Source organism: Tinamus guttatus, unplaced genomic scaffold (assembly GCF_059628265.1).
Source record: "Tinamus guttatus ecotype Peru unplaced genomic scaffold, ASM5962826v1 Tinamus_guttatus_pri_ptg000139l, whole genome shotgun sequence".
NCBI classification, from domain to species: domain Eukaryota; kingdom Metazoa; phylum Chordata; class Aves; order Tinamiformes; family Tinamidae; genus Tinamus; species Tinamus guttatus.
Genome location: NW_028288673.1, coordinates 785,180 through 812,964, shown reverse-complemented (window position 1 = coordinate 812,964; position 27,785 = coordinate 785,180). Strand labels below are relative to the sequence as shown.

Genomic DNA, 27,785 nt, shown 5'->3' with positions numbered 1-27,785 from the left:
GGAAAATGGAATCCACAGTTACATACCCTGACCTCAGATGTCACAGCCACACATGCAGGCAAGTGAATTCCTGTTTGCACAGTTGAGTAACATGCCTCAGTGCCATAAGACACATATGTTGTTATTCAGATCCCATTACTACCATTAAGGGAATTGTATCCCATTCTTAAACCTTACCTGTCGTGCTCATTGGCTTGAAATGCAAGTATGTGAACTGTCTGATGAGCAATGTAGGAGTATATTCAAACTTAGCAGATGAGAAGCTGTTGTGTTGTGGATGAACTTGCACCAAGCTGGTGGAAAGCTCTCCCATCTCACCTCCCAGCCCAACGCGGGAGCCAGCTTAACCATTCTGACCAAGCATTCAGCTCACAAAGAAATGAAACAATTCAGGCCATTTCCTAGAACTGAGTGAGCTGAGTAAATGAGGGAGCAGGAAGCTCTGCAACAGCACAAGGTTACAACCCAGCCATCTGTGAAGACCCTGAAACTGATTTCTCCTGGGCTATGCTGGGAAAATACTAAACAAGGAACTGTGCGTTTAGGGGTTAAGTGGAGAATAACCAGGGTGGCAAAGTGAGTGAGAACCACAGCTTTAGGAACAAGAACAGAGCTAACTTTGCAGATTCTGTCTGCATGCTAGAGAGGGACCTCTCAACTGCCTTGACACTCAGTTCATTAGTAGGGAGCAGGACCAGGGGTATCACAGATTGAGATGGGCTGCCCCTGCGGCTTTAGAGAGAATTATTTATTTTTTATGTGTGTGTTCATTTCACAGAGCCTGAAATAGAGTAAGCAGCACATCACTGGGCAATTCTGTAGCACAGAAAACACTGTGTTGCATGTCCCAGTTTGTGGCATGAAGACTCAGGTACCTGAGCAACATTATCTGGGAGATATGGTTCATTGGAACAAAAGAACAAGATCTCATGTAAACAATAGATCTATTGTTCAACCTCAATCCCCAGATTCTTCTAATTAGTGATTTAACCTTATCCTCTGGTGTTCCTCTGACATGGGAAAGGCTGCAGCAGAAGACAGAAGTGAATCAGAAAGGAACTGACATTTCTGATTTCCCAGTGCAGAGAACTGAGATCTGGAGCATGGGCATGTGTGACTACTGCTGCACTTGCAACTTCAGACTCACAGAGAAGTTTGTGCTGGTTCCCACACAAGCAAAACTAGCCCTCTAGGAACTGCTTTATTGCCCAGCATGAAAACAAGGGAAGAGAGCCACTGGTGACTCCCCTTTTCCCCACATCTCCAGAAAGGGCACACAGAACAGGCTGTTGAATGTCGAGGTGTGTCTTGGTGTACTTAAATCGAGAGAGAAATATATGTTTGCTGTAATAGCAGAGGCCTTTAAAAGTGGGAGCACACAACCTTGTGTAGAGACATAGAGGTATGAGGAGATAAGAGAGGGAGCACAGACTGTCACTGGAAGCAAAAAGTCTGTAAATAACCCACTAATGGTCAACATGCATGGATGTGGCCAAAAGCAGTTTTAGGGGTAACAAAGAATGAGTAACAAGCATAGATTAAAAAAGTACCATATAGAGTAAATTTGGATGTAAAACTGAGTGGCAGGCCAATAAGCAAAGACCCGAGTGTCAAAGTATGCCAGAAAACACACAGAAATAACCCTAGATGAAAGACTGGCACCACCAACCTTCAGATCCAGATGGCAATGGAAAGGTGAGCATAGCACCATGAAAGGTAGTAAAAACTAGGAAGTATGGATATAATAATTTTAACTGCCTTGTTGAGATTTCTTCTGTATAGTAGTTTCATTTCTTTTTCTTTCTTTTTCTGTAATCAGTAGATCAAGACTAACAGAGATCCTTTGATTAGATTGTTAATATTTCAGCTGTGCTATCTATTTTTGGTTTTCCCCATAAGGTGTGTTTCTTTTTTTGCCTATAACAAGATTTTGAGTATAAGCCTCCCTTCAAACAGGTGCTGGAATTAAAAACTGCTTGCTCCAGGTTATTGAGGTAGTCAGTTAGCAGATAAAGATATGGGGAGACCGAGGAGCAGGAACAGCCCAGCAGCTCCCCTTCTAAGCCCAAGGTCTTCCAATCTTCCCCAGTCTTCCACAGGTGACCTCTATATCTCCACATCTCTACCTTCACCAGGTGATCCATATTAACCTTTCATCCTATGCACTCCCATAATGGTTGGCCTCAGAAATTTTTCTATCCATCAAGCAGTCAGATTGTTGTTTTCATCCTTGGCCATATTAACCTTTCATCTATATATTCCTACATAAAGACATTTAAATGTATGTGTCTGTATGTGATCTCTATCCTTAAGATAGGGATGTCTGTATTAGATGCCTTCATCTTGCTTCCATCCATAGCCAGGGAGAGAATAAAGGAATTCTTGGGCACAAGTCAACTCTCAGCCCAACTAAATGTTGAAAATGGGGCGGATAAACTATTCCTGACCAGGTCATTTTTCCCCATAGTGCAACACAGCCTAACAGGTATCCATGCAGACATTGATCAAAATTTCTTGACATTCCCATCCACTGGATTATTAAATGTTTATTCACAAAGTAAATCCAAAATTAACACTAAAAGCTACCACTCAGAGGATGCACTTCCACAAACCCTAAAAACTCATCTGTACATACCACAGCTACAGACTTGGTTAGGTCCTGTCTCCTCGCTGGTCAATGCAAGCTGTTATTTCCATGAGCTTTTGGGTTTTTGGGCTTTTTACGTGTTCTTCATTCCCCTAGGCACACAGACACTCTCCATATGTCATGCAAGCCACCTCTTAGTTTTCTAGCTTCCTGATCAATCCTCTCTGGAAAGTCCAATCCCCCATTTTCCCACCCTCTGCAGCTCGGTGTGCATTCAAAAGACCGTTTTCTGTTTCCTGAAAACCTCCACTCTTCTACAGACTTGTAGATGTTCATATTTTTCAACTGTAGCAGCAACCATTTTTAACACAACATTCATTCATTTCCATCTAGTTGGCTAACATTTTCTGTATAAACGGAAGTATTTTATGAAGAATACCAACCTGACTACATGGTATCTATCATTATGCTGTAAGTAGTATCTAACAGAATCCTGCATGGGGCCCTGCCTGGTTGCCCATAAGCCGAATCCCATGGAATCTGTATCCTGCACTATGAGTTGAATTGCCCCAAGCGGTCTGGAGGTGCAAGAGCTCATACAGAGGCTGGTACCCTCCAACAAGGGCATTAGCAGACTTCTGAATAGGAAGATTTTGGCCCACAGAACTGAACACCTACTCCCCTCATTCCCTAGCAAAAGCTTTTTTTCCACTGCTTCCAGGCAGCTCTTTTGGAATATTCAGTGTATGCTGCATCACTTAGAGTATACTGTTCAGTAGATGACAATCTATGACCAAAAAAACCACAGTTTCAGCCAGCATCCTTTTTCTGGCAGAGCCCTGTGCTTCCAGAGTCTCAGGAAGACCAGTGTTCCCCCACGGCATGCATGGGAGAGTGTTTGGGAATGCAGCAGATGGATGAGATCACTGTAGGATCTAGTTGTCCACACATAGAGGCATCTACTTTCCCGCAGGTCCTTTATTATTAGTCGGCCTCATGTCAATGTCCTATATGTAGGGCATCTCAGATTACTCTAAGTACTTATGTGTGAGCTGTTTTGAATTCTCAAACAGTACTGTCAATGGAGTTTCAAAGTTTATCAGCTTAAGAGTAGGCATCTACTTAGGGATAAGCTGAACTGTTCTGCAGCTTCCATGGACTAGAGTAAATAGCTATTAAAAAAAAACAGAGGGAGAGAAGACACTAAAATGGTGCTTAAATGTTAAAGAATATTTTTATTTTCACAAATGCACAAAAAATGAAAGCATGAACCTGAAGAACATCCATGCATCAAATATCTTTTGCATGCTATCCTTTGGTGCCATGAGGTGTGTGTCATGCCTTATGTTTGCTGGGGTGACTGACTGAGATGGTAGGGAGATGGCTGATGGATTAACCTCTAGAAACCCAACTGTGTAGAGAAGAGGAGGTCCAGAATCCTCAATGGTATCAGGCCTCCCTATACGTCACAGCTGTATCACTACAGTTTTGTGTCTGGAGTGGTCACAGGCTACGTTGACAGAGGGAAATCTCAGATGAGGAAGTGGCTCTGGGGTCCTCTGAAGGGATTTGGAGTGTTATGACAGCTGGAAGGACCATGCTGGACTCAGAGAGGGGCAAAGACAGTATGGGGCGGTCACAAGATGAGAGTCAATCCTTCCTAGCAGAATCAGTTACAACACTTGGTACCTGGTACTGCATAACCTGAGGACAGAACCAGCAACACAATTTGGCCCCCGTATTCTGTTCTAGGCATGACACAACAGTCCTCAGGAGCGTCACATCCTGGCAGGTACCAAGAAAGCTCCAAGGCACCAACAGCCCCTACATATGGGGGCCTAGAACAAGCCTCACAGAACTGATCCCCCTTGCATGGTGTCTTCTCCCACCAGCTGAGAATTTTTGTTGCCAGGATCATCTGTAGGAACTGCTCTTGCTGCCAGCTGCTCTGCTCCATGTGTTGAAAGGGAGATTTCAGAGATAAGCAGATCCTCCATGTGCACAAAACCTGTAGAACATAGGGATTCAGACACAGGCTTCTCCCATGCATCATAGGGAACACAGCCGGAAACATGCCCTTTAATGTGACAGCTAAAGGTTCTTGCTCAGGTACTGCTTTTGCAGGGGACTGATACCCCTCATATCCCTCTCTAGACACAATCTTCAATATTTGTCAAAGAAATTGGGTACATCTGGCCCTGAAAAGAATATCTCCCTCATCTCATCATGCACAGGCCTATAAGTAACACCTGTACCAATGGGACAGATGGGTAAAGGTCATGCTTTCCTGGACCGCAATGCAGAGTTCACAACAGCATTCACAGAAACTTCTCTGAATTACCCGTCATAGCGTGTCTTTCTTGGCCACTTCCTGCTGTTCTGTCCCTTTTTGAGACGAAAAAGATATAGGACTGCATTGATAAAGCTATTAGCATGAGGAAGAGATTGGCCCAGCCCCTCATCCTTCCTTTCACTTCTCGGAAAGGAAAATGCATCATGGGAATTCTGTTTTCCCAGTGTCCATCCCATCCCTAGAAGTTCAGAAATGGAACAGTTCTTGGTCCTTTCTCACTGCAAAGGGGCAGGGTGGGATCCAGCAAAGCTGCTCATTGCATGAGGTAAATAAGCCCATGTAATGTAAAGTTTGTTCAGGCAACAGAAGGAACTGCAGTAGAACATTCAGCAAGGTCAAAGGCAGTTCCACCAACATGTGTGCTGTAACCCAAAGTTAGTAATCCAAATGTGTCATAATCCAACGATGGTGTCAAAGTGAAAGGACAAAACTGGAAGAAGGAGAATGTTAGAAGGTGAAAGAGACCAGGCAGGAAAGGTCACAGCAGAACAGGAAAGTCCTTGAGAAGCCAAAGCAGAATAGGAAGCTATTTTCAATATGAGCCAAAAGAAATATTCTTCCTTTCAAAGGTTCACTGACATCAACATTTTGAACAAACCTCATTTCCAACCATCTTCCTCTAGAAATTCTGCTACCCTACTCATCTATAGCATAGCTCACCTGGAGCGGAATTAAAAACCCTGCTTTGTATTCTTCTTCTCTTCTGATAAACAATGATCCCACAAAGTAGCATCAAGACTGGTGCCATGATTGAGACAAGCAAAGGGAGCAGTGGAAGAGGCTGTGAAGACTGCAACATAACAGGGCCTGTGGGGGGGAAGTAATACTTTGCTCATACAGAGCTAATTCAAGAAAGAAACACAAATTTATCAACAGCACATAAAGAGCTTACACCATGTAAAGTTCCCATGAGACAGTGGAAAATAATTTTCTCCCGTAAAAGTGGCTAAATATTGGAAGACATCAGAAAGGCAGTGGAACTCCATTCTTGGAGACCTTCAAATTTATCTAGTGAAGACCATGAACAACATGGTCTAATTGTCAGTGGGAGATTGGATCAAAACTCTCCAGAGATTGCCACCAACCTACCTTATTCTGTGATCCTTGAATTCAGGAAAGGAGATTCAGAGAAAACATCTACTAAGTTCCTGGCATCATCACACACAGTTCCCTACATGCTGTGGTACAGCCTCTCCAGCTGCCCATTGCACTGTCATGGCCATTCAAAACTCACCTACATGCACCACTGGGGAAGTATCACAACTGTCTACCTCAGGGATGGACCACTGAGGTCCGTTCAATGTGCATTCAATCTGACTGTTCCAAGCAGGACACTCTTCAGAATGATTTATTCCCAGAGGGTATTGCTAGGGCTGGACCATCTCCAAACAGTTCTTTCTGTAAATCACATTACACAGTTGCTGCTGTTCTGTCTCCACTGGCTTTGAGCAGAGTCTAGAGGACCTGAAGCTCTCCAGACTTTTCCAAAGGCCAGTGGGAAGAGAGAGGCAAGGCTGGATATTGAGATAATTTTTTCCAACACCAACCATGATTCTCAGCTTCCCAGTTCAGCCATAAGGATGTTCCACATACTGTAGTTTTGCGGGTGGAAGTCCTCCTTTTTCTATCCTGGAAGGTTTTCCTCATAAAGAAGATTTCCTAGTGTCAGTATCATTCCCCATGATGTCATGGTGAGTGTATGCTCATAAATCCCTGTCCTGGGATGAAGATGTTGACCATGGTGCTAAACACAATTCTGTTGTGTCAGATGCAGTCTAAAAGCTTATGCTAGAAGAAATCAAATATTTTGTCCTCCCTCCTGAGCCACTGAGCCTCAGAAGTGTTCAGCTTAAATAAGGGGTTAATGGCAGCATGCTTTGCTTCCTGATGAGATCATTTTCCAACAGGATAGTGGTCACATTACCTGAGCACACTACACCAGCATCTTCTCCGTGGTTGCAGTTGTGTTGCCCCCATGGCCTGGCCTGGCATTCTGAGAGGGTGCCTTCCCTCCCTGTGCAGTTCACGTTGTCCAGCCAGATGGCCTTCTGTCCTTGACCAAACCGAGCTTTTCCAGGGGCCAGGATTGCCGTTCCACAGCCCAGCTGATGGCACACCACTGCAGCATCCTGTATGTCCCAGTCATCATCACACACAGTTCCCCAAAGCCCCTTATGATGCACTTCGACTCTCCCAGCACAGAGATTTGAGCCGTTCACCAGCCGCAGTGCTGTGGGTTCTGAAATAGGAGAAGACTCGCTTTTGGCAAGTGGAAATGAAGCCTTCATTCTTTGGAGATGCCTTCACTGATTGCCTCTTTCCACTCCTGCACTATTCACTGAGATCATGTGACTAATATGCATCACCAAATTTTGCATTTTTTTCTGATAATTTCTGTTGAGAAATTTCTCTTTGCATTTCCAGCCATTTAGAATAATACTTCTGCAAGCCCGTATAATGGAAACAATTTTGAAATCTAGACCCCCTCTGGCACCAAACTCCTAGCAGAGAAAAGATTCTGGGCTGAAATGGTGCTTGGTGGTACTGAATCACTCAGACCTTTGAGAAGGAGTGCCTGGTCCTGTCATTGTGCTGAGCATCCCCAAACACCAGAGAGATTTAGAATATTTAAACCTAGGTTTTAGTTTAACATAAGCTAGAATAAGACAATTTATGGAAAAGAGAATATTAAGATATGCTCTCTGAAAAAGAATAAAATCCCAATATACCTTTGCAAGATGAGTCCTTTCTTCCTATCCTGTTCTCAACCTAACAAATTAGAGCTTTCTGGATTGCACCAAAATCTAGATCTCATCTTTTATATACCTAGGGAGACTTAGTCATATGCATCATTGGGTTCTGTTTGTTTGCTTGTTTTAATTCTTTGGTTCAACAACAACTCTATATTTTTCAGTTTGCTCTAGTCTTCCATCTCCCCAAGCTTTTACTGGCAAGCACAGCCACTGAAAAAGGTAGACAGGTTCTCTATAGAACAGCTCTACTTCAGAGTTTGATATTGCACAAATTCAGAAGTTCAAATTCACAAATTGCACTTCCTCTGCTTTGGAAAAAAATAATTACCTGAGCACACAACACCAGCATCTTCCTCATGGTGGCAAATAGCTGGTTCCCCAATCTTGGACCTGCATTCAGAGAGGATGGATTCTGTCCCTGCGCACTCAACATCATCCATCCAGATATGGTCTGTTCCTTGACCAAACTGGGCTGAGCCTGGAGCTGATAGAGCCATCCCACAGCCCAGCTGCCGGCACACAACTTCTGCATCGCTCAGGTCCCAGTGATCATCACATACAGTTCCCCATTGCTGGTTATGAAGCACCTCAACTCTCCCAGAGCAGCGGTTGGACCCATTCACCAGACGGAGCTGAGCTGGTCCTGGAATTACAAGAGACAAATGCAGGTCAAACACATGAATTCTTGTAGCTCACCAGAGGGCATGATGAAGATGGGGCCTCAGACCATAGCCACTTGCAATGTGAAGTAAACATTATCACCGGCAAACACACAGACATCTAATTCCATTTTAAATTCCCTCAGGTATCCAAGATAATTGGGTTTCTCTATTTAGTTATACACATGCTTCCCTTACGGGACACAATGGTGTGCTGACTCCATCATCGACATTGCTCCATGCAGAGATGCACCATGTGGGGCTGGAGGAGTGTCTTACCTATGCACACCACACTGGCATCTTCTCTGTGGTTACAGTTACTCTCTCCCCATGGCCTGGCCCCACACTCGGAGAGGGACGCCTCTGAGCCTGTGCAGTTCACGTCATCCAGCCAGATGGGTTCATATCCCAGCCCAAACTGAGCTTTAGGTGGAGCAGATATGGCTGTCCCACAGCCCAGCTGCCGGCATACCACTTCTGCATCATCCAAGTCCCAGCTGTCATCACATACACTTCCCCATTGCTGGTTATGCAGCACCTCAACTCTTCCAGAGCAGCGGTTTGAGCCATTCACCAGTCGGACTTCAGTTGGGTCTGCAATTGGGAGAGAGAGAGATGCTTTCTCATGCTTGATTCATGGTTGACTCAGTGAGGGAGGAACTGAGTGTTTGATCTGATGTGGAGAATGACTCCTCACATGTTTGACACAAGTCAACCTATCAACGTTGTCTAAAAATTCAGAGATTCTTATGTGGAAAGAGCATTGCCATAGACAAGGAGAGAAAATTGGTAGAGTAAGCTTGTGCGGTGTTATTACTCACTAATTCATCATCATATGAACAGCAGCTACCTGAGCACATCACACCAGCATCTTCTCTGTGGTGGCAATTATGGACTCCTTTAGCCTTGGCTCTGCATTCAGAGAGGGCAGCTTCGGTCCCTGTGCAGTTCACCTCATCCAGCCAGATTTGGCCATGACCTCGCCCAAAGTGAGACCAGCCAGGAGCTGAGACAGCTGCCCCACAGCCCAGCTGCCGACACACCACTTCTGCATCGCTTATTCCCCATTCATCGTCACATACTGTCCCCCACTCGTGCTGATGAAACACTTCAAGTCTCCCTGCACAGCGACTTGGGCCATTCACCAGACGAAGAGCCATTGGGTCTGAAACAAAGACAAAAATGACCCTGTAGGAAGAGCACACAAAAATAACTCTGCGTATGGGATCTCATGCAGGACTTCATGAAATAGCAGGACCAGAGATTCCCATTGAACAGTCAGTTCCACCATGTTGACACAGTCAGAAGCTCAGTAACTTGAGCTGAAAACTAGCCAGAAAAAAATGGGGGAAGCAGTGGGGATAAGATCTCCCTTGTGTTTACAACCATTCCTTGCAGCAGGGACCTTCTCATTTCCATGTCCGCTGAAGAAAATAGTTACCCATATCCTCAGTGGCAGCAAGATGCAAACATGAACGAATAAAGTGACAAAGGGTTACCTGAGCAGACTACACTGGCGTCTTCCCCATGATGGCAGTGGTGGACTCCCCATGGTTTGGCTTTGCATTCGGTAAGGGCAGACTCTGTCCCAGTGCAACTCACTTTCTCCAGCCAGATGGGGTCATAGCCTCTGCCAAATCTAGCCCAGCCTGGAGCAGAGATGGGAGCACCACAGCCCAGCTGCCTGCACACCACTTCAGCATCTTTCAAGTCCCATCCGTTATCACACACTGTTCCCCACTGCTCTTGGTGAAGCACCTCCACTCGTCCAGCGCACGGATTTGAGCCGTTCACCAGTCGTAACTCTGTGGGTTCTAAAATGGGAATTAGCATAATGAATAAGCAGGGATAGTGTATTCCTCAGTCTTATGAAGCAGATGCTCTGCTTCTGGTTGCAACTATATGAAATCATACAATGCACAAGGGCATAACAGTGCTTTGCCCATTCAAATCAGCCTCTTCAGTCAGAAACAACAAAGGAACAGAAAGATCTGTCCCTTTTCATTAATGACAGGTTGGCTACCAATCTTAGAGGATGACTCATAAAGACTATTTCCAATGCAGAAGACAGGAGGCAATGCCAGGAAGACTCCTGGACACCCAGTTCAACCTATGAACTTCAGAACAAACAGAAGTAGGTGTGCTAGGGATCACAGTTCCCTAAGGGGATATGATGAAGGGGAAAGATTTTAAAAAGCACTATTTACAATAGCAAATGAAGGGTATGAGACATGGCTTCATTCTGTCGATATATATGGGAAGAAAACAATGAAGAATCACAGAGCCACAGAAAGAGATAAAGAGCATAAAGAAACAAAATGATTAAAAAAGATTTTAAAAAAGAGATAAAAAGATAAAAAAGAGGAGAACAGGCCAAACACACAGCAGATAAACAAAAAGGGCAGAGCAGTATCAAGCATATACCAGCATATTTTGGCTGGAGGCAATAGGAAAGACATCAGGCTATCACGGTCTTGAAATTCAACCAATTTTAACACTGCACTCATGACAGAAAGGGCAATAGGTGTTTGCCTCAAAATGAATGAATAAAACATGAGGCCTAGGAGAGCCCTTCCCTAGTACTTTCCTGTTTGCTTTCCTCTGCTACAGCTCCTTGCAAGATATTCCTTGAAGTCACCCAGATTTGCTCTTCTGGTAACACAGGATTGGCCTCCCTTTGCAAACTGAAGGTATAATGAGGGTGTCCTTCAACAATGGACCACCTTTAGGTATCAAGGATAAGCACAGGACATAGAGTTGGAATGGCCTCCACAGTGCCAATGACCAAATAACTCCTCCGAATACATGTATTTAAACATCCATAGCAAGTTCACATGTTGTGCATGGTAATCCATTTGCGAGTTGACACATTTTAAGGTGTTAGTAAGACAAAGAGCATAAACAAGTAAGAATGCATCTAGATGATCTGTTGATATGATGCCAACAGGAAGAGCTACCTCACCTCCCACAAGCATTTTGACTGTTGCTTACAATGGTATTACACACAAAGAAAAGCAATGTCTACAGAGGAAAACAAACTGAAATTAGGTGCAGCTGTTACTACAGAAAAATAGTCCCTGAAGCTATGACGTGGACTAGACTTACCCGAGCATACAACACCGGCATCTTCTGCATGGTCACAGTTATGGGCTCCCCAGGACTGCAAACCACATTCAGTGATGGTACCTTCTGTCCCTGTGCAGTTCACCTCATCCAGCCAGATGGGATCATGTCCTTGCCCAAACTGAGCATGGCCAGGGGCTGATATGGCCATCCCGCATCCCAGTTGCCTGCAAACCACTTCTGCATCACTGAGGCCCCAGTTGTCATCACACACAGTTCCCCACTGCTGGTTGTGGTGAACCTCAACTCTCCCTGAGCAGCGACTGGAGCCATTCACCAACCGGAGCTGAGTTGGTTCTGAAAAGAGACAAGTGTCAAGTATCCAAACATCCCAGGACTTAAGATTTGCAATTGCCTTGGAGTCAGGATCCTGTCACTTAAATCACTGCAGAATCTCATGGCCAAAAGATAAAGAAGTCGCAGACACTCAACGAGAAGAGTAGGCTCTGCTCATGCACTCCCCTCTTTCCCAAATCCACAGTCCCTTGTGAGGCAGTGTAATGTGAGGGCAGATGTCACCTTTGAAGCTCCCTGTTCCCTTCCCTAGAACACATCAATCAGACAGTCTGACCTCCACTAATAGGACTGCAATGTAAACATCTATATTCAGAACCATCTCAAAGCACTTCTGCAGCACAGCACATGTACCTTCCCCATAAAAAATAAAATGAATAAAAAGTGGTAGCTTAGGCACCAGCCCTGATGGGACAGGAATCAGAGTTACCTGAGCATTCAACACTAGCATCTTCTCCATGGTTGCAGTTATGATTTCCCCAGGAACTGGCCTGGCACAGGGAAAGGGTAGGCTCCATTCCAGCACAGCTCACTTCATCCAGCCAGATGTGGCCAGAGCCTTTCCCAAAGTGAGCTCCCGTTGGAGCTGACAATGCTGAGCCACAACCCAGCTCTCTGCATGCCACCTCAGCATCCGCCAGGTCCCAGTTGTCATCACACACTGTGCCCCACTCTTGCTCATGAAAGACCTCGACTCTGCCAGAGCAGAGGCCCGAGCCATTCACCAGCCTGATCAGGACTGCATCTGGATTGGGTGTCCCTGTAAATATTGACAGAGAGAAAGTGGTTAGGGACCTTCTTGGGCATGCAGTTGACCTCAGTGCTTAGGAGGAACATCTACCAGGCAAGCCTGGAAGGCATCCAGCAGTTAGGATGTGCAGCCAGCAAGCAGTGAGGCCGAGAAACGGGCAAGGAGATGCAGCCCGGATGTTTTCAACACGGAATAAGACAAACAGAGAACTTGGAAGCTGAGAACAACATTTAGAAATTATCTGGGACAATCATGTAAAGAAGCTGATTCTTCACAAAATCATGGGGGAAGGGGTTGTTTGCCTTTCTGTCGGGTTGAAATTTTGCTCAAAATAAATTGTTCTATCTGTTGCTGACCATATGTATGTGTATGTATGTGTCTATTTGTGAGCAGAAGGCCTACACTCATGGTACAATCAGAAGACACCCAGGTAAGAGCATCTGAGAGTGGCAGAGTTATCCATCATGTAGTAAAGTGGATGCTGAAGGAGAACTAGGTGCTGCTCTAGGACAGCATGAGCCATATCTCCAACACTACTGACCATATTGACGAGACACGGCTATAAAGGCAACCTGCACTCAGTTCAGAAGAAGCAATGACTATGAACTCAGATATTTAGATAGGTTAAGTCTAAGTCTAGATTGGCAGTCTGAGAGAGAAAATGCAGACTGCATGAGACAGAACTTTATTGCTAGGAATGGGCATGCTATAGCTTTGGGCTCAACTGTGACAGAAGATCAAGGCAGTTTGACATTAGTGGGGCCACTTCCTAGTCCATGCTTTGTGCTCTGGTTACACAGGGCTTTGTGGTCTCCCATTTGTCTCTGTGGTCAAACCATGATTAAGAAGCAGGAACTGTTGCATCTTTTAATCCTTCCTCTGGTAGAGCACACTGATATACACACTAGGTGAAGCAAGATGTGATGGGATTGAGACTCACCTGAGCACACAACGCTGACGTCTTCTCCATGCCCGCAATTGTGGACTCCCCAGGGCTGGGCCTCACATTCGGAAAGAGCGATTTCGGTCCCCACACAGCGCATGTTGTCCAGCCAGATGGGGTCTTCTCCTCGTCCGTACCGAGCACCGCCAAAGGCCAACAGTGCCATCCCACAGCCCAGTTGCCTGCATACCACGCGGGCTCCAGCTAGGTCCCAGCGATCATCACACACTGTCCCCCAGATACCATTGTAAAACACCTCCAGCCGACCAGTACAAGAATCAGGGCCATTTACAAGTCTTACTGGGGCAGGACCTGAAGCTGATAATGAAGGGAAGAGAAGGAAAGGAAATGTTAATGAGAAACTTTGGAAAAGAAAAAGCTAAACAACAGCCTGGAGTGCATTCATTTTTTCAAGTGTCTCTGCTTGTTGACTGAGAGGAAGGGGAAAGAACCAGCAAGGGAGAAAGAGAAAATAGTGGGAATGTGTTTGTCAAGAGACAGCAGGGCACAAAAGTGGTGACCCCGGCACCAATACTGTCTATTTCTTCATAATGTTATGATTTTGCTTACACAAGCAAAAGCCTAACCTCCCTGTTCCTTTAACAGAAATGCACAATGACACTATGAGAGGAATATGTTTTACAGGACCACATGAAAACCAGCTCTTAGGAAAATCCCAGGCTTTTTTCTACTAGAGACAGATATACAGTCCCTCAAAACTAGCAGGGCCAAAATGAGTGCTTACTAATTCCTGTTAAAGTGCCTGGCTCCACACAGGTTTTAAGGTGAATGTACAAATCTAAATATACTGTGTAGCTGCACATGTAGTTGAGTTACAGACTCTTCACAGAAGCAATGTTGAGCAAGAATTCACAGTAGAAAAACATAGAAAGGTGGAAATACTATCACATGCCAAACATTCTCCTCAAATAGATGTCCTAGCATAAAGGTTTCCATAGAGATCTTCACTGGCCCAGACAGCAGAAGAAAACATAACGGACAAGAACTTGCCAAAACATAACATGTGCCCAGAAAATGACTAGGTCTAGTTGGAATCACCCCCTGCAGGAATTTTCCCAGAAGATCCAGCCAAAAAATACGGGTGTTGCATGGCCTCAGGTAAAGGCTTACAGATCAAGAAGAGACATGGATGAAGATGCAAACAGGGAAGATTCAGCCTAAAACTCCTGAAAGTCCTGATATGTAAGTGAACATGATTTGGTCTATTAATAGTAAAAGGTTACCAAATGATGAGGCAGAGATGCTATTCACACAGCTATACCTGACTGCCTTATTTTCTGAAAGCACCTGTCTTGGTTTCTCCTTTGCCCACTTTTTTTAACCCTCCAAACTCTGCAGCATATCATCTTGGCTGAGATGGCAGCAACACACTCATTCAGCACACTGTCAGCTCTATACTTCTTTCTTCCCGTGCTTTAACTTGACTGCCTATTTGGCATCATCTCCTTTGCAAATGACTCTCTGTGTTTTTTTTTTTTTTTTTTTTGTCTATTGACCATGATTTTGACAGTGACCTATAAGCTGTTTGCTAATTTGCTGAAAAAAAAATCTCACCTTTTGTGGCATCCATCTCCTAGAAAATGCTAGCATTTTTGAAAGATATTTGAGCCCTCTCCAGAAATCAGGTGGAACAGAGCTGCTTTTTGTCATCTGTGCTTGGTAGTTCTGCATGAACCCTCCTTGCTGCTGTACCCAGCAAGCTATGGATGTTACTCACACACCACTTTCTAAATGTTTTCCTTATAAATCTGCAGTTAACAACAATCAAACTGCACAGAAATGAAAAGGAGCAACAGCCCTCCAGTGTTGCACATCCCCAAAATATATACAACGAATATGAGGGGTCATGCAAGGAAATGCAAGAGCACAGTAGCAGGCAGGGGAACATTCTGCCCTGCATGAAAGGCACTCACCACACAGTCCTGCTAGGAGGATGAGGATCTCTGCAGCCACAGGTTCAGCACGGGCAGAAGGCCTTTGGCCCATGGGATATCCAGTCAGGAGCAGACTCATGCAGAAGCCATTCCTAGACTTGTGCAGGAAGAGATGATTCAGCAAGGGCAGAGCTCAGGTCCACAATCATGAGCTTGAGAGAAATAAAGCAAAGATCTAACAGAAGGAATTTTGTGAGGACACTTTCTACACTGCTCTTCTCTTTCTCACAGTTACGTTTGCATCACGTAGAGCCAGATTTATGAAAGGGAACTGAATCTTCTGTTTTCAGCTTTATCCCAAGTATGCTCTGGAATCAACGACTGTGAACCCTAAGGGTGATGTCCTACACAAGAGGCCATCTGAGACAAGATAGGAAGGCTTGTATTTAGGATCTCTTTTGACATCAAAAATTATACCTGGTGTAATAGCCTACTTTCTTACAATGCTGACTATAAAATCAACTGCAGGAAACATCTCTTTTTGGAGACCTCCCATAAAAATCAAGGCTTCTGACTCCTAGATCTGCTAAGGGTAACAGGAATTCCATTCAGGAATGTCTTAGAGCCCTAAGAGAGGCAGCAAGTGCTCTTGGGGAATGGGAAATGTCTCTTCCACTTCCAGCATAGAGGCAATTTCTAATGAACTTTAAGCAGGAATTCAGCCCAAACCTATTGACCCTGTTCAGAAAGAAAAGGTCCTTTTCTTGCTCTCCAGAGCAAATGTGCACAACACAGCAAGGCTGCTTCCAGCCTGAAGATGTTCTTGTGTTCTCTGAACCTCCAGTCACCACCTAGCATGATCCTGCCACGGCTGCTCTATGAACTGCAGATCAGGAGCAACACAACCATGCTGTGCTGGACCGGGGAGACTCTGACTGGCAACAGCTCTGATCAGGATTGCCTGATTATTAATAGCTGAGAAGAAAGTGCCAGACTCCCTTTCCTCCTTCCTGACTCTTGGTCTCTTTTTCATCATGTGGGGTGGAGGAAAGGAACAGCTGGAGCACAAAATATTGATGGACTGTGACATCCTCAACTCTGAGGCACTGCAGGGCTGCAGGGATGGTGGAAGAGAAACATGAATTTGGGTTCCTGAGCATCTTCCCCCATTGCCTTGCTGCTTCCTGGCTCAACATGCCATCTTCTGCATAGCTCTTCCTCCTCTTGGGCCTCCCCGAGACATGGCATGGGATAAAATCTCTATGATTTGCCCCAGGATTGCCTCACTGGGGACAAGTTAAAGAAATAGTTGGAGCTGATACTAATTTAAGGCTGTTGTTAGCATTGGATTCGTTCCTAACCACAGATCTCATGTTGAACTATGATTTCAGTTTCGGTCTTTGTTTAAGGTAGGTGAGGCAAGGCTTAGATCTAAGGCACATGAAAAAGGTAGGGATTCTACTAATGCAGAAGCTAACTTGGAGTCATCCTCTGTAACTTAAGTCAAAGCCAAACACTTGGACAGCCCTTGAAGTCAGTGGAAAGGAATCTCTACAGAAGATGGTTGGTGTGATGACTGTGATGACTGGTTGGTATAAACCACCCCCAGAAATGCTTGTCTCATTGCAAATCAGTCCAAAGAAACTTTAGAATGGAGGGTGGAAGGCAAAACAAGCTTATTTTCCTTTTTTCTTCCCCTCCTCCATTCCCTCCAAGTGGTAAAAAAGATCAGTTTGATAGACCTAAATTGGTACAAAGGCATGAAAAAATTAAGCCACAATTTGCTGTATTCATTCTGCTTGAGTTTCAAGATACTTCTTGCACTGCCTCTGCATAGGACACTGATTTCTCCTCAGCAGCCTCTTGTATTCATGCGCTGTGAGAAGTGAGAGAACAACCTCTACCTGGGCCATCCCACTAGAAGTTCCATCCGATACTATTCTCCCCTTAAATTTAGAGTACCTTGTCAGTCTGCTGGGAGAGAAGCATGTGCAGCTACAGCCCTCTTCAGAAAGGCTGGTGTATGACATGCACAAAATGAGCGTGCCCCAAACATGTGGTAGAACGTTTCTTGCAACGGGCAGGAAAGTGAAGCATCATCTTTACAAAGGACACAGCTTCGAGGAAGTCTGTGTGAGCTCTGCTGCAGAGGAAAACTGGGATCTAACTGAAGTTTTGGCATTACAGAAGCTTGCTTGGGGTGCTACACAGTTGCCACTTCCAGGATGGTTGGTAGCCACAGACTCTGCTCCTCCACTCCTCTGCTGCCTCTGTTCCCTGGGCAGCACAATCTGCCCTCCTCACAGCTGCAAAGGGGAGTAACGGAGGATGGAGCGGGGTGAAGACACCGTGGCCAAACTCTGTTGCACTCCCTGTGCTGGGTTGCTGATAAGCCGCACAGTGGCTGTCTAATGGGAGATATACGATAACATCTCCAGTGCTGAGCCAGCAAAGGTGGCAAATCACTCCTTTCAGATCAACTTGGCTTGAACTTTGCTCATTATAATGTGAAAACCACACCTCCATCCCAAAAGTTACCCGCCTCCGAGGTACGACCACCCCTCACCGAGCATGCGCTCTAGATTTTCGATTGACTGTACCTTTAAATGAAAGCGAGAATCTTTTTCACCAATCAATAACAATATTAAGTATGACTCTAGTCACTCAAGCTCCACCTGAATGTAAATAAAAGTATAAAAGGTGAACTAAGGATGAAAAGGAGGGGGGAAGAAACCATCGTAACTCCTGGGTCAGTCGACAGGCTGAGCCCCCTTCCCTCCCCTCGCACTGGGATGCTCCCTGAGGAGACTAACAAGTGAGAGGGAAGAATCCATCATAAATTCTGGATCAGTTGATGCGCTGATCCCCCTTTCCTCCCCTCGCATCAGGATGCCGCCTGAGGAGACTCGAGACTGAGAGCCCTCTCCCATCTTCTGGGGTGAGTGATGATTGCACATTTGTACATCAGAGCTAGCTAAAAAACCCCACGCTCTAGTAGAAAATTTCCTGTACTGACATCCAAAACCTGCTCTGTAAATGTTGCATTTGAATAAATCATACTGTTTATGAACTCAACTGCTTGTTTGGAGGAAGGCGATTGGACCTACGGTCCACGGACTGTTCGTGAATCCGATACTGATTTGATATCTCCTTTCCCCCCCACTACCACGGCTTTCAAACTGCAACATTTTCACAGCTGCTAAAGGGGTTTTGCCTTCAAAGCTCTGGTGAAGGCGCAAGAGCCCTTTGATATTTGGCATGAGGTGCCCACGTCCTCTTCCCAGGGAAGCCCCCAAATTGGTTTATTCCCCAAAGCCCCAGGCCTGGGTGGATGCAGGACTCTTGATTCTACTTGCTCTCAGATCTGGGGTGTTTCTCACCCAAAGCAGTTACGAGTGCTGATATTGCACCACCCTGCAATAATCTACCCTACCCACCCATGATGGGGCCTGGACAGAGACTTATGGGGCAGTGCTGGAGGCTACGGAGCAGTATTGAGTTGTGCAAGTTGTGCAAGGCTTTATAGGCCAGTGCTGGGCAGGTGTACTGAGATCTTTAGGTGAATTTTGAACTACCATATGGCAGTTCTGGATGACTGTTTGGAGAGCTGCAGAGCAGTGCTGGGTAGCACAGTGATGAGGGCAAGGGGAGCTCTGGGGCAGTGCTACAGGGTTGTGCAGAGACCTATAGGGCAGCGCTGGGGGCTTTGCAGAGAGCTCTAGGGTGGTGCTCATGGGCACAGCGCTATAGGGCAGAGGTGGGGATAGTTGGGCAGAGAAATATGAAGCAATGCTGGTGTCCCAGAGAGTCACAATTAGAGCTGGAGGCTTTAGGAGTGGGCTGCGAGGCAGTGCTGGATGGCACAGATATAGGGCAGCCTTGGAAAGCTGAGTCGAGGGCTATAAAGGTATCCCAGAGGGCACAGAGTGACACAGAGGAGTGCTGGGGGGGCAGTGTTGAAATCTATAGGGCAGAACGAGGGGCACGATGAGCTATAGGGCCATGCTGGGAGACCGTGCAGAGATCCATAGGGCAGTGCTGGATGTGGGGAGATTGACAGAGCAGAGCTAGAGGACTGTGGTAGGGCATAGCTGAGAGACGCTGATGTCTACATGGACAACTATAGGAGCACGCAGAGGGCTGAGCTGTGTGTTAACTGTGGAGTGAAGCCACTGAGAGCAGCTGCTTACTTGCTGCACGGATGGCTGCTCGTCTTTTCATAGAATCGTAGAATGGTTAAGGTTGGAAGGGACCTCTAGAGATCATCTAGACCAACCCCCCTGCACACGCAGGGTCACCTAGAGCACGTGGCACAGGACTGCATCCAAGGGGGTTTGGAAGATCTCCAGAGAAGGAGACTCCACAACCTCTCTGGGCAGCCTGTTCCAGTGCTCTGTTACCCTCACTGTTAAAAAAATTTTCCTTAAGTTCCTGTGGAACTTTTGGTGCTTCAGTTTGTGGCCGTTTCCTCCAGTTCTGTCGGTGGCCACCAATGAAGAGGCCAGCAGCATCCTCCTCACTCCCTCCCTTGAGCTACTTCTAGACACTGCTCAGGTCCCCTCTCAGCCTTCTCTTCTCCAGGCTCAACAGGCCCAGCTCCCTCAGCCTCTCCTCACAGGGCAGATGTTCCAGGCCCCTGATCATCCTCGTAGCCCTGCGCTGGACTCTCTCCAGCAGCTCCACATCCCTCTTGTCCTGTGGAGCCCAGAACTGGACACAATACTCCAGATGTGGCCTCACCAGGACTGAGTAGAGGGGCAGGATCCCCTCCCTTGACCTCCTGGAGGTGCTCTTCTTAACGCACCCCAGGATCCCATTGGCCTTTTTGGCTATGAGGAGCCCCTTTTTGCCACTCATCCGCACCCAGACAAGGCAGGAGAAAGTCATCTCTTCTTGGGGGCTGTGTCTTCTCATTGCCTGCGACTTTGGAGGGCTGAGGATGGAGGTCCAAGGAGGGCCTCCCAACAGCCTTGAGGGGCCATGTGGCTCTTGGCAGCCTCGCTGGTACCACAGCAGTTGGAAGAGGATGGGAAGAGGCACAAAGAGTCCCCTCGGTTATCTCTGCAGCCCTCTCCTTCCTTCCCTGCTGCATCGTCTTCTTCTTTTTATGCAAGCTAGGTGATAACATTATCACTTAATAGTCTTGCAGCTGGGGCTTTGAATGAGGGTGAATGCAAGAAAAAAAGAGAGAGAGGAAGGGGTGGGGAAGAAGGAAGCGGAGAGGGGGGTGAAGCAGAGAGGAAGGCTTTCCAAAACAAGTCTTTAGTAATTGGCACAAAAGCAGGCAAGACTTTGAAAGACTTATTCTGAATAACTGTGGCATTAATGACAAAGTGCGTGCTTTGTCACATACTCTAACAAGACACCCAATGCAGGGTGCACCCATGCTCCACTCCACATCCAAGTACTGAGGCCTGAGACCCGAAGCCCTTTCCCTGCCCTCCAAACCCACTCCCTGCTTGCACATTCCCCTAGCACACGTTTTGCACAATCCCTTCCTTTACACTTTCTCACCTTCCCACTTCCAGGGAAGATTCCTCAATTGCACCCTTTCCATGTCTGCTTTATCCCTATTTCTCCCTGTGTCGCTGCTGCCCCATAGCTCAGACACCTCCCTCCACTTTGCACCATTTACCATAGAGCAAGCAGATCCCCTGTGTCTCCCAAGGACATGGAGGGTCTTTCAGACCGTGTCCTCCCCTAAGTGCCACTGAGTTTCCCTCTCCAGAGCTGCTAATCACAGCCTTCCTCCTGCCAAATATAGAAACCAGCACGAAATTTGCCCTGGAGCCTTTTTATTCCTCCCAGCTTCCTCCTACCCACACACAAGATGTAACATGGAAAAATTGGAGGGGATGGGTGTTCTCCTGAGGCTTTTATTTCCCTCACTGCAGTAAAAAGGCACCAGTGCATGTTCCTGAGATTGCTCTTAAATACATGGCATGTGTATGGTCTTCACCCATCCTGGTCAGAAGCATCCCAGACCTGACTTCTTTCAGAGGGTGCACAGGGCTCTGCAAAGGCTGGTCTGCATGGAAAGGCAGAATTTCCCCATTGGAGCAGCCGTGTGGAGCACTGCAGGTGCTTTCCATTTGGAAGGCACTGAGAATACAACTGTCAGGTCTGTGAGCAGGGCCTGGCAGCAAGATGAGCAAGGGTGCATCACATTCCTACCCTGCAGTGGGAACGGGAGGTTTCTTGTTCCCTGGCATGTGATTCCTGAGAGGTTTCTTGTTCCCTGGCATGTGATTCCTGAGAGGGGAATAAAGCTTCTGGGATGTGAGCAGGGATAGACCAACCTGCTCAGAGTCTGCTCTGCAACTAGGGCAACCACAGCAGCATCACCAAGCTGATGACAAAAATCCTTTTTGTGGGGAGTAGGGCAGACTGCGCAGAAGTGGAGGACAGGACTACCCTGCAATAGACACCCTGGGACATGAGCAATCTGCTTGCAACATCTTTCAACTCACTAAATTATGCATTTTGAGTTGTTTGTTATAAGTGGTTGCAAGTTGTTTACTACAGTTCATTCTCTAAAGAACCTGGCTTTGGTATTGCAAAAAAAGCCTCCCTTACCCTCTCAGTATCTTCCAGGAAGGAATTCTGCTAAAGGAAAAGGCAAAGGTTTAGGTGCTTTTATTGTGGCAAGTCATACTCTGTATATTTTGAAAAGTCCTGTCTGCTCTCATAGCAAACACACAGGCACAGCACTTGGCTGTCAGTGTGTTTTTCATTTCAGTGAGTCAAATGGAAACCAAAAGCACTCTAGAAAAATTCTTTTCTCAGAAATAGTGTGGATTTTGGCTTCATGCCCAGAAAACAGCGTCGGAAACTCTGACAGAGTTGCTATATACTCTGTGCTTAGATGCAGCCGTCTCTGGGGCCACAGGAGACTTTCAGAGCTGCATCTTCTTGCTTGATCCTGGCTGTATTAATGTCTCAGGGCACCTGAACACACACATGCTGTTTTTTCTTGGAAAAGAGTAAGGGAAAGACTGGCAGGTTGGCTTGTCTGTTGTCAAAGTGGAAGGTGCTTGGGGCTGGGGTGATGACCATGCACTGCCAGGGTGCTGAACCATCCCTATCCCTACAAACCCTTCCTATTTGCTGCCCTGAAATTTGCTTCTGCTCCATGGAACTAACTGCCACTTCCCTCCCTGTTAGTGTCCTGCTGTAGGGGAGGATTTACAGCCTCCTCCACCCAGAATCCCACAGGGAACTGCTTGCTTGCCAAGGCACAATTCACCCTTCATGGGAGCCTGAGGGTTAGGACATATGAGACAAACCATGCTGGCCATCATGTTTTCCACTCCTCTCCAGAAGGCCTTTGATTGCATGGCCTTTACCTTTGAAATCATCATAAACTCTCCAAATAAATCTATTGCGACATGATACAGAACTTTCATTTCCTTACTCCTTTCCTTCCCCATCTGGCCAACCACCAGAGGTCAAGGAAGAAAACATCCATGCAGAAAATGATGATGTGGAGCACATTGATGCTTTTGCCACCAGGCAGCTTCTACCTCCTTCAGCCCTTGGTATGATCCGTTGCAAGGACCTTCCCCACAGCGCTCTGCACACAAAAACAAGTTATTTATCCAGTTCATTCTCTAAAGCACCTAAGGAAGGACTAAGAAGAGCTAGAGATGGGACAAGGCCACCATTGCAGTAAGATCCCCTTATCCTCAGCGCATGAAAAGATCTGCAATAGATTTGAGGATGGAGATCACATGAACCTGGCTTTGAGTGTCCTGTGATCTGCACACTGAATCCTGAGCATCTCCTGGAGCATCTCTCTAATACAACATGAGAGGGAAATACTACCATGCGTGCTCCAACATACCATAGCACTAAGGGTACTGGAATGAGTACTGACACAGGGCCAGTGGTCAGGGGATGATTGCCTGAAAAAACTGCCCACTTTACACTTACTTTCATATATATATAAGTCTGTCCATGGGAGGAAAGATGTGATCCTGGTATCCCCAACTATTCTGGGAGGGAGATTCCCTTACCCTAGAGGTACCATTTACTCCACTTAAGAACAAGAAAGAGTATGAGTTTTTAGTTAGTCCGGTGTGAAAAATGGAAGTTTTCACCAGGAAATGTGTACTTCAGACTCAAATGCACCCCTTTCATGTTCCCTATAGCTGGGATTAACAGAGTGTCACAAGCTCAGAGTCACTTGTGGCAGCCCAAGCCAGAAGGTAAGTAATGACAGATAATAGATATATAGTTAGATTGTTCATAAGGGAAATGAAAACACAAAGGTAGTCATTCAGTTTAAGAGAATCTTTTAGCCCATCACTGAAATGTAGCCATAAGCAAATGCAAAGACGAAAACAGGAAACCCAGGGCAGGCACACAGCATCCTTTCCCGTGTGAGTGCACATACTCCAGCTCAGGAACTTCCTGAATTTTATTTAATAATTCTACATGGCTTCCTGTTTCATGAACTTTCCGTTGGTGCCGAGTTTAAACAATATGTAGGTAAGCAGGCAAATCCAGGAGCTGGATGTGTAAATAGCCAGCGAATTATCTCAGCAGCATGCTTACTTGAAGAGGAAGGCTGTGGCAAAGTGGCTTATCGCTACTCTGCACTTGCTTTTGGGACTCTCCTGACCAGTGTGTGTTGCACAGTTCCTTTCCAAGAACTGTCAGCAGGACTGGCCAAGAAAACAGATCCCAGCCATGGATATTTGTGTAATAGTTTCCACTATTAGATCATTCCAGCGTCAGGGATACACACTTGGGGAGGGTTGGATGGAGCAGGAGAGCTACACTTCCCTGCTCTGTTCCAGGCAGGATCTGCCCTTTCCTGGCCCTGGGAGGTCCTTCAGGATATTGGGGAGGAGCTGTGCGATGCCTTGCACCCCTTAACTGGGCTTACGTGGGCAGTTTGATGCTCTACCCACCTCATCTGCATTCTTGCGCTGTTTGTGTTTGCTGCTCTAAGCCTTGCAATGCTCCTGTGACCGCACGGAGAAGATGCAGGAGGAAAAGAGGCGTTTTGAGAAGGTGCAAGCAGAAAAGGAGGATACAGAAGAGCCCCGGAGGTCCAGCTCCCAGACCACTATGACCAGCACAGAAAGCCTGCTGAGCAGCATCACTGTGTCTCGGGCTGTGGTGATTGAGATCACAAACAAGACCAACAGTGTGACACTGAAAGACTTCAGGTACTTGTCTCTGCTCCTCTTCCACTCCCTGTGATGCTCTCCCTCTGTTTTCTGCCTCCTGCACATAGGCTATGGCAACTCGCCCATACCCCTCTACATTACCACCCTTTCTGTGGGTCCCAGCACTTGGCTTCCTATGTTCCTCGCCGTTCTCAAGCTCCCAACATGGTCTCCTCTCTCCGTCCATGTCGAGACAGCACCGCAGTGGAGGCTCAGGGCCAAGGGCAGGGATGAACTTCTGTGAATTCCTCCAATTTCTTCGGGGCTCTCTTCACACCCCAGCTGCTGAGCTGTTCAATGCACCCCCCTGTGAGAAAGTCACCCCATGGCCATGTTTGAAACCCTTTAACTGATAACTAAGTCGGGTCTGCTGGGTCCTGGGGTGCATCAAGAAGAGCATCTCCAGGAGGTCAAGGGAGGGGATCCTGCCCCTCTACTCAGTCCTGGTGAGGCCACATCTGGAGTATTGTGTCCCGTTCTGGGCCTCACAGGACAAGAGGGATGTGGAGCTGCTGGAGAGAGTCCAGCGCAGGGCTACGAGGATGATGAGGGGCCTGGAACATCTGCCCTATGAGGAGAGGCTGAGGGAGCTGGGCCTATTGAGCCTGGAGAAGAGAAGGCTGAGAGGGGACCTGAGTAGGGTCTAGAAGTACCTCAAGGGAGGCAGCGAGGAGGATGGTGCTGGCCTCTTTTCAGTGGTGACCACTGACAGAACTAGAGGAAATGGCCACAAACTGAAGCACCAAAAGTTCCACAGGAACTTAAGGAAAAATTTCTTGAGAGTGAGGGTGCCAGAGCACTGGAACAGGCTGCCCAGAGAGGTTGTGGAGTCTCCTTCTCTGGAGATCTTCAAAATCCGCTTGGATGCAGTCCTGTGCCACGTGCTCTAGGTGACCCTGTGTGTGCAGGGGGGTTGGACTAGATGATCTGTAAAGGTCCCTTAACCATTCTGAGCTTCTGTGATTCTTCGTTCCCTCCAAGAAACAACAGCCAGTCTGCATGTTTTGATATCTATTGAGCACTTAATTGACATTTTCAGGGAATAATCCAGGTGTAATACGAAGCAGTTACTGTCGCATGGGCAAATACCTTTTTAAGGCAAAGAGCCAGGGAAGCAGAATAGAGGGAAGTCCCTGAAAGCAGCCAATGGCAACCCCTGCCAGAACTGCTGTGGTGCAACTCATTCATGAATGACAAGGGAGAGGTAGTAGTAACGCACCAAAACTAGTGGACGGCAGTGACAGAGAGGAGCAAAGGCCTGTGATTCCCGTCTTGATGACAATGAATTCTTTGGACCATGCCGCTGCTTTGGGTTCAAAGGACAAGCTTTGGGTTCAAGAAGGCTTGGTGAAGGTGGGGTTAGAAATGTCACCGATCCCCCAGCTATAGACACTGGTGATGTTTACTTTTTGGATAAGGCTGAACCTCCCTTTCTGTAAGTGGAATGTGGTATCAGTCCATAAGAGTTGTGGAAGAAGAGGTGAGAGCACATGTGAACTCTCCTCACCCCATCCACTTTTATCATCTCCTTTCCTCTGGACTCCTGCAAACGTTTCATGTCAGTCCCACTCTTTCCACAGGAGTTTTTGCTTCAGTGGTGTGACATGGATCCCTCCCCCATTCGAGGTGTGCCCTGGCTCCACAGAAAGATGTGCATTTGCAAAAAGTGCATACAGCCTTCGTGGGAGTGTGGGTGCCCTGGTGTGCAAAGTAGACTCTTCTTTCCTGGCCATCATGTTTTCCAACCCCTTTGACTACATCCTTTATAACGTTGAATTTGCACTGGAAATCTTCACAACAGATAATGACGCGGGAGGACTCTACGATATCTATCACAGAATGATGAAGAAGAAAAGCAACAACTCCACACGATTCCAGCGAGGTAAAGCTAAAGATCCTGAAAATCAAGTGCTGGAGGTCTCCAAAGGCAAAATTCGTGTCGTAGCCAGGATGTCCAATAACAGCAAAGCAATCCTGAAGGTTCAGATTCATGATGAAATCCCTCCACCTTACTCCCAGAGTCAAGTGTAGTGAAGATTAGGACAATCACCAAAGCTTCCTGCATGAGCTATTCTTTGACAGCACTGTTACAGGCTTGACTGAGCTGCCCAATCTCTGGTAGGTTAGTGGTCATCAGTGGTGAATAGTGGTGTTGGATCCAGGGTCAAATGGACAAATATTACTAGAGAGAAATCCAGCCTAAATGTTCCTGACTGTGCATGCATAGTGAGCAAAGACCCTTCTGGTATCTCCTGGGCATAGTGATCTTGCTAATAAGCTAGTAATGCTTAGCATCTTGTTAAGTCCTCATTAAATTGTTGTGCTAGCTAATAAAATATTATTTTTAAACCTTGTAAGATGCATGTATTCTTCCTCCAGAAACTCTAAATGCATAAAGTGCCTAAAGAAAGTGAAAAAGTGGAACAGTGAAACTTCTGAGAGAGTAACTCTGCACCCAACTGCACTTTCAGGTGGCCAGGGGCTCCAGAGCTTTGGGTCAGCCCCAACCAAGAAGCTGGTGCCTGCTTCCATCAGGTGTGTTACTTATTTGGGTTGTTAAGGAGACCTCAGTAGCACCTTGGGCATCGGTCTCCCACGCAGCCCTTGCACTGGACATATCACAACCTCCCCACGCTCGTGCAATGGAACTTGGGCCACATAACCCATTCCCTTTTCCCATCTTGCCCCATTGAGTGTGCTGACTCCAGCAGGTCTTTCCATAAGCCAGGGCCTACAGCAGAAAACACAATAGGAAAAGAGCCAGCCTTTCCAAACAGGCACATCTATTAAAAAAAAAAAAAAAAAAAAAAAAAACAGAGAGAACAGAGAGAGAGAGAAACCCAAAAAAACACACATACCGGAAGAGCTTATGAGACCTGATATACTGGGTGGAGTCTGCAGAGGTCCTCACCTCAGGCAAGCAAGAAATCACATTATTTCCAGGAAAAGCCAGCCCCAGAGCAGCTCATGAGCAGCAGAGCACAGCGAGTAGCAGCTCCTTGCAAACACGTGGGGCTCAAAGCACCCAGGGTCCCCACAATGTCCTATTCCCACAAGCACCTTTTTTTCTTTCATCCTAAACACTACCTGGCCCAATTTCGTCTCTGTCTCCCCACAACTATGTAGAAAACACTTTTTTTTTTTCCCCTTCTCAACCTCTCTTTTGCTTTCCTGTGAGAATTTGGGAAGGAAGGAAAAACCCCACTGCAAAAGCAGCATATAAGTTTCCCAGGAGACTTGGGAAGGGGCAT

The 27,785-nt window shown here is 46.5% G+C and overlaps 2 protein-coding genes across 2 annotated transcripts in view; one reads left to right on the top strand and one right to left on the bottom strand.

The window, feature by feature from the left end:
- Window positions 1–15,470, bottom strand: part of LOC104566007 (scavenger receptor cysteine-rich domain-containing protein DMBT1-like) — a 36,913-nt gene extending 21,443 nt beyond the window's left edge. The window contains 9 exon segments of the mRNA XM_088521939.1: window positions 6,865–7,179; window positions 8,022–8,336; window positions 8,632–8,946; window positions 9,203–9,517; window positions 9,852–10,166; window positions 11,458–11,772; window positions 12,200–12,514; window positions 13,461–13,781; window positions 15,398–15,470. Of these exon segments, the coding sequence (XP_088378065.1) occupies window positions 6,865–7,179; window positions 8,022–8,336; window positions 8,632–8,946; window positions 9,203–9,517; window positions 9,852–10,166; window positions 11,458–11,772; window positions 12,200–12,514; window positions 13,461–13,781; window positions 15,398–15,470 (2,599 nt within the window).
- An 8,876-nt stretch (window positions 15,471–24,346) lies between these two features.
- On the top strand, window positions 24,347–26,632 carry LOC148595232 (uncharacterized). The gene is made up of 2 exons (XM_088521938.1): window positions 24,347–24,534; window positions 26,115–26,632. The coding sequence occupies exons 1-2, from the start codon at window positions 24,347–24,349 to the stop codon at window positions 26,563–26,565; spliced, it is 639 nt and encodes a 212-aa protein (XP_088378064.1). The 3' UTR covers window positions 26,566–26,632.
- Window positions 26,633–27,785: the final 1,153 nt, after the last annotated feature.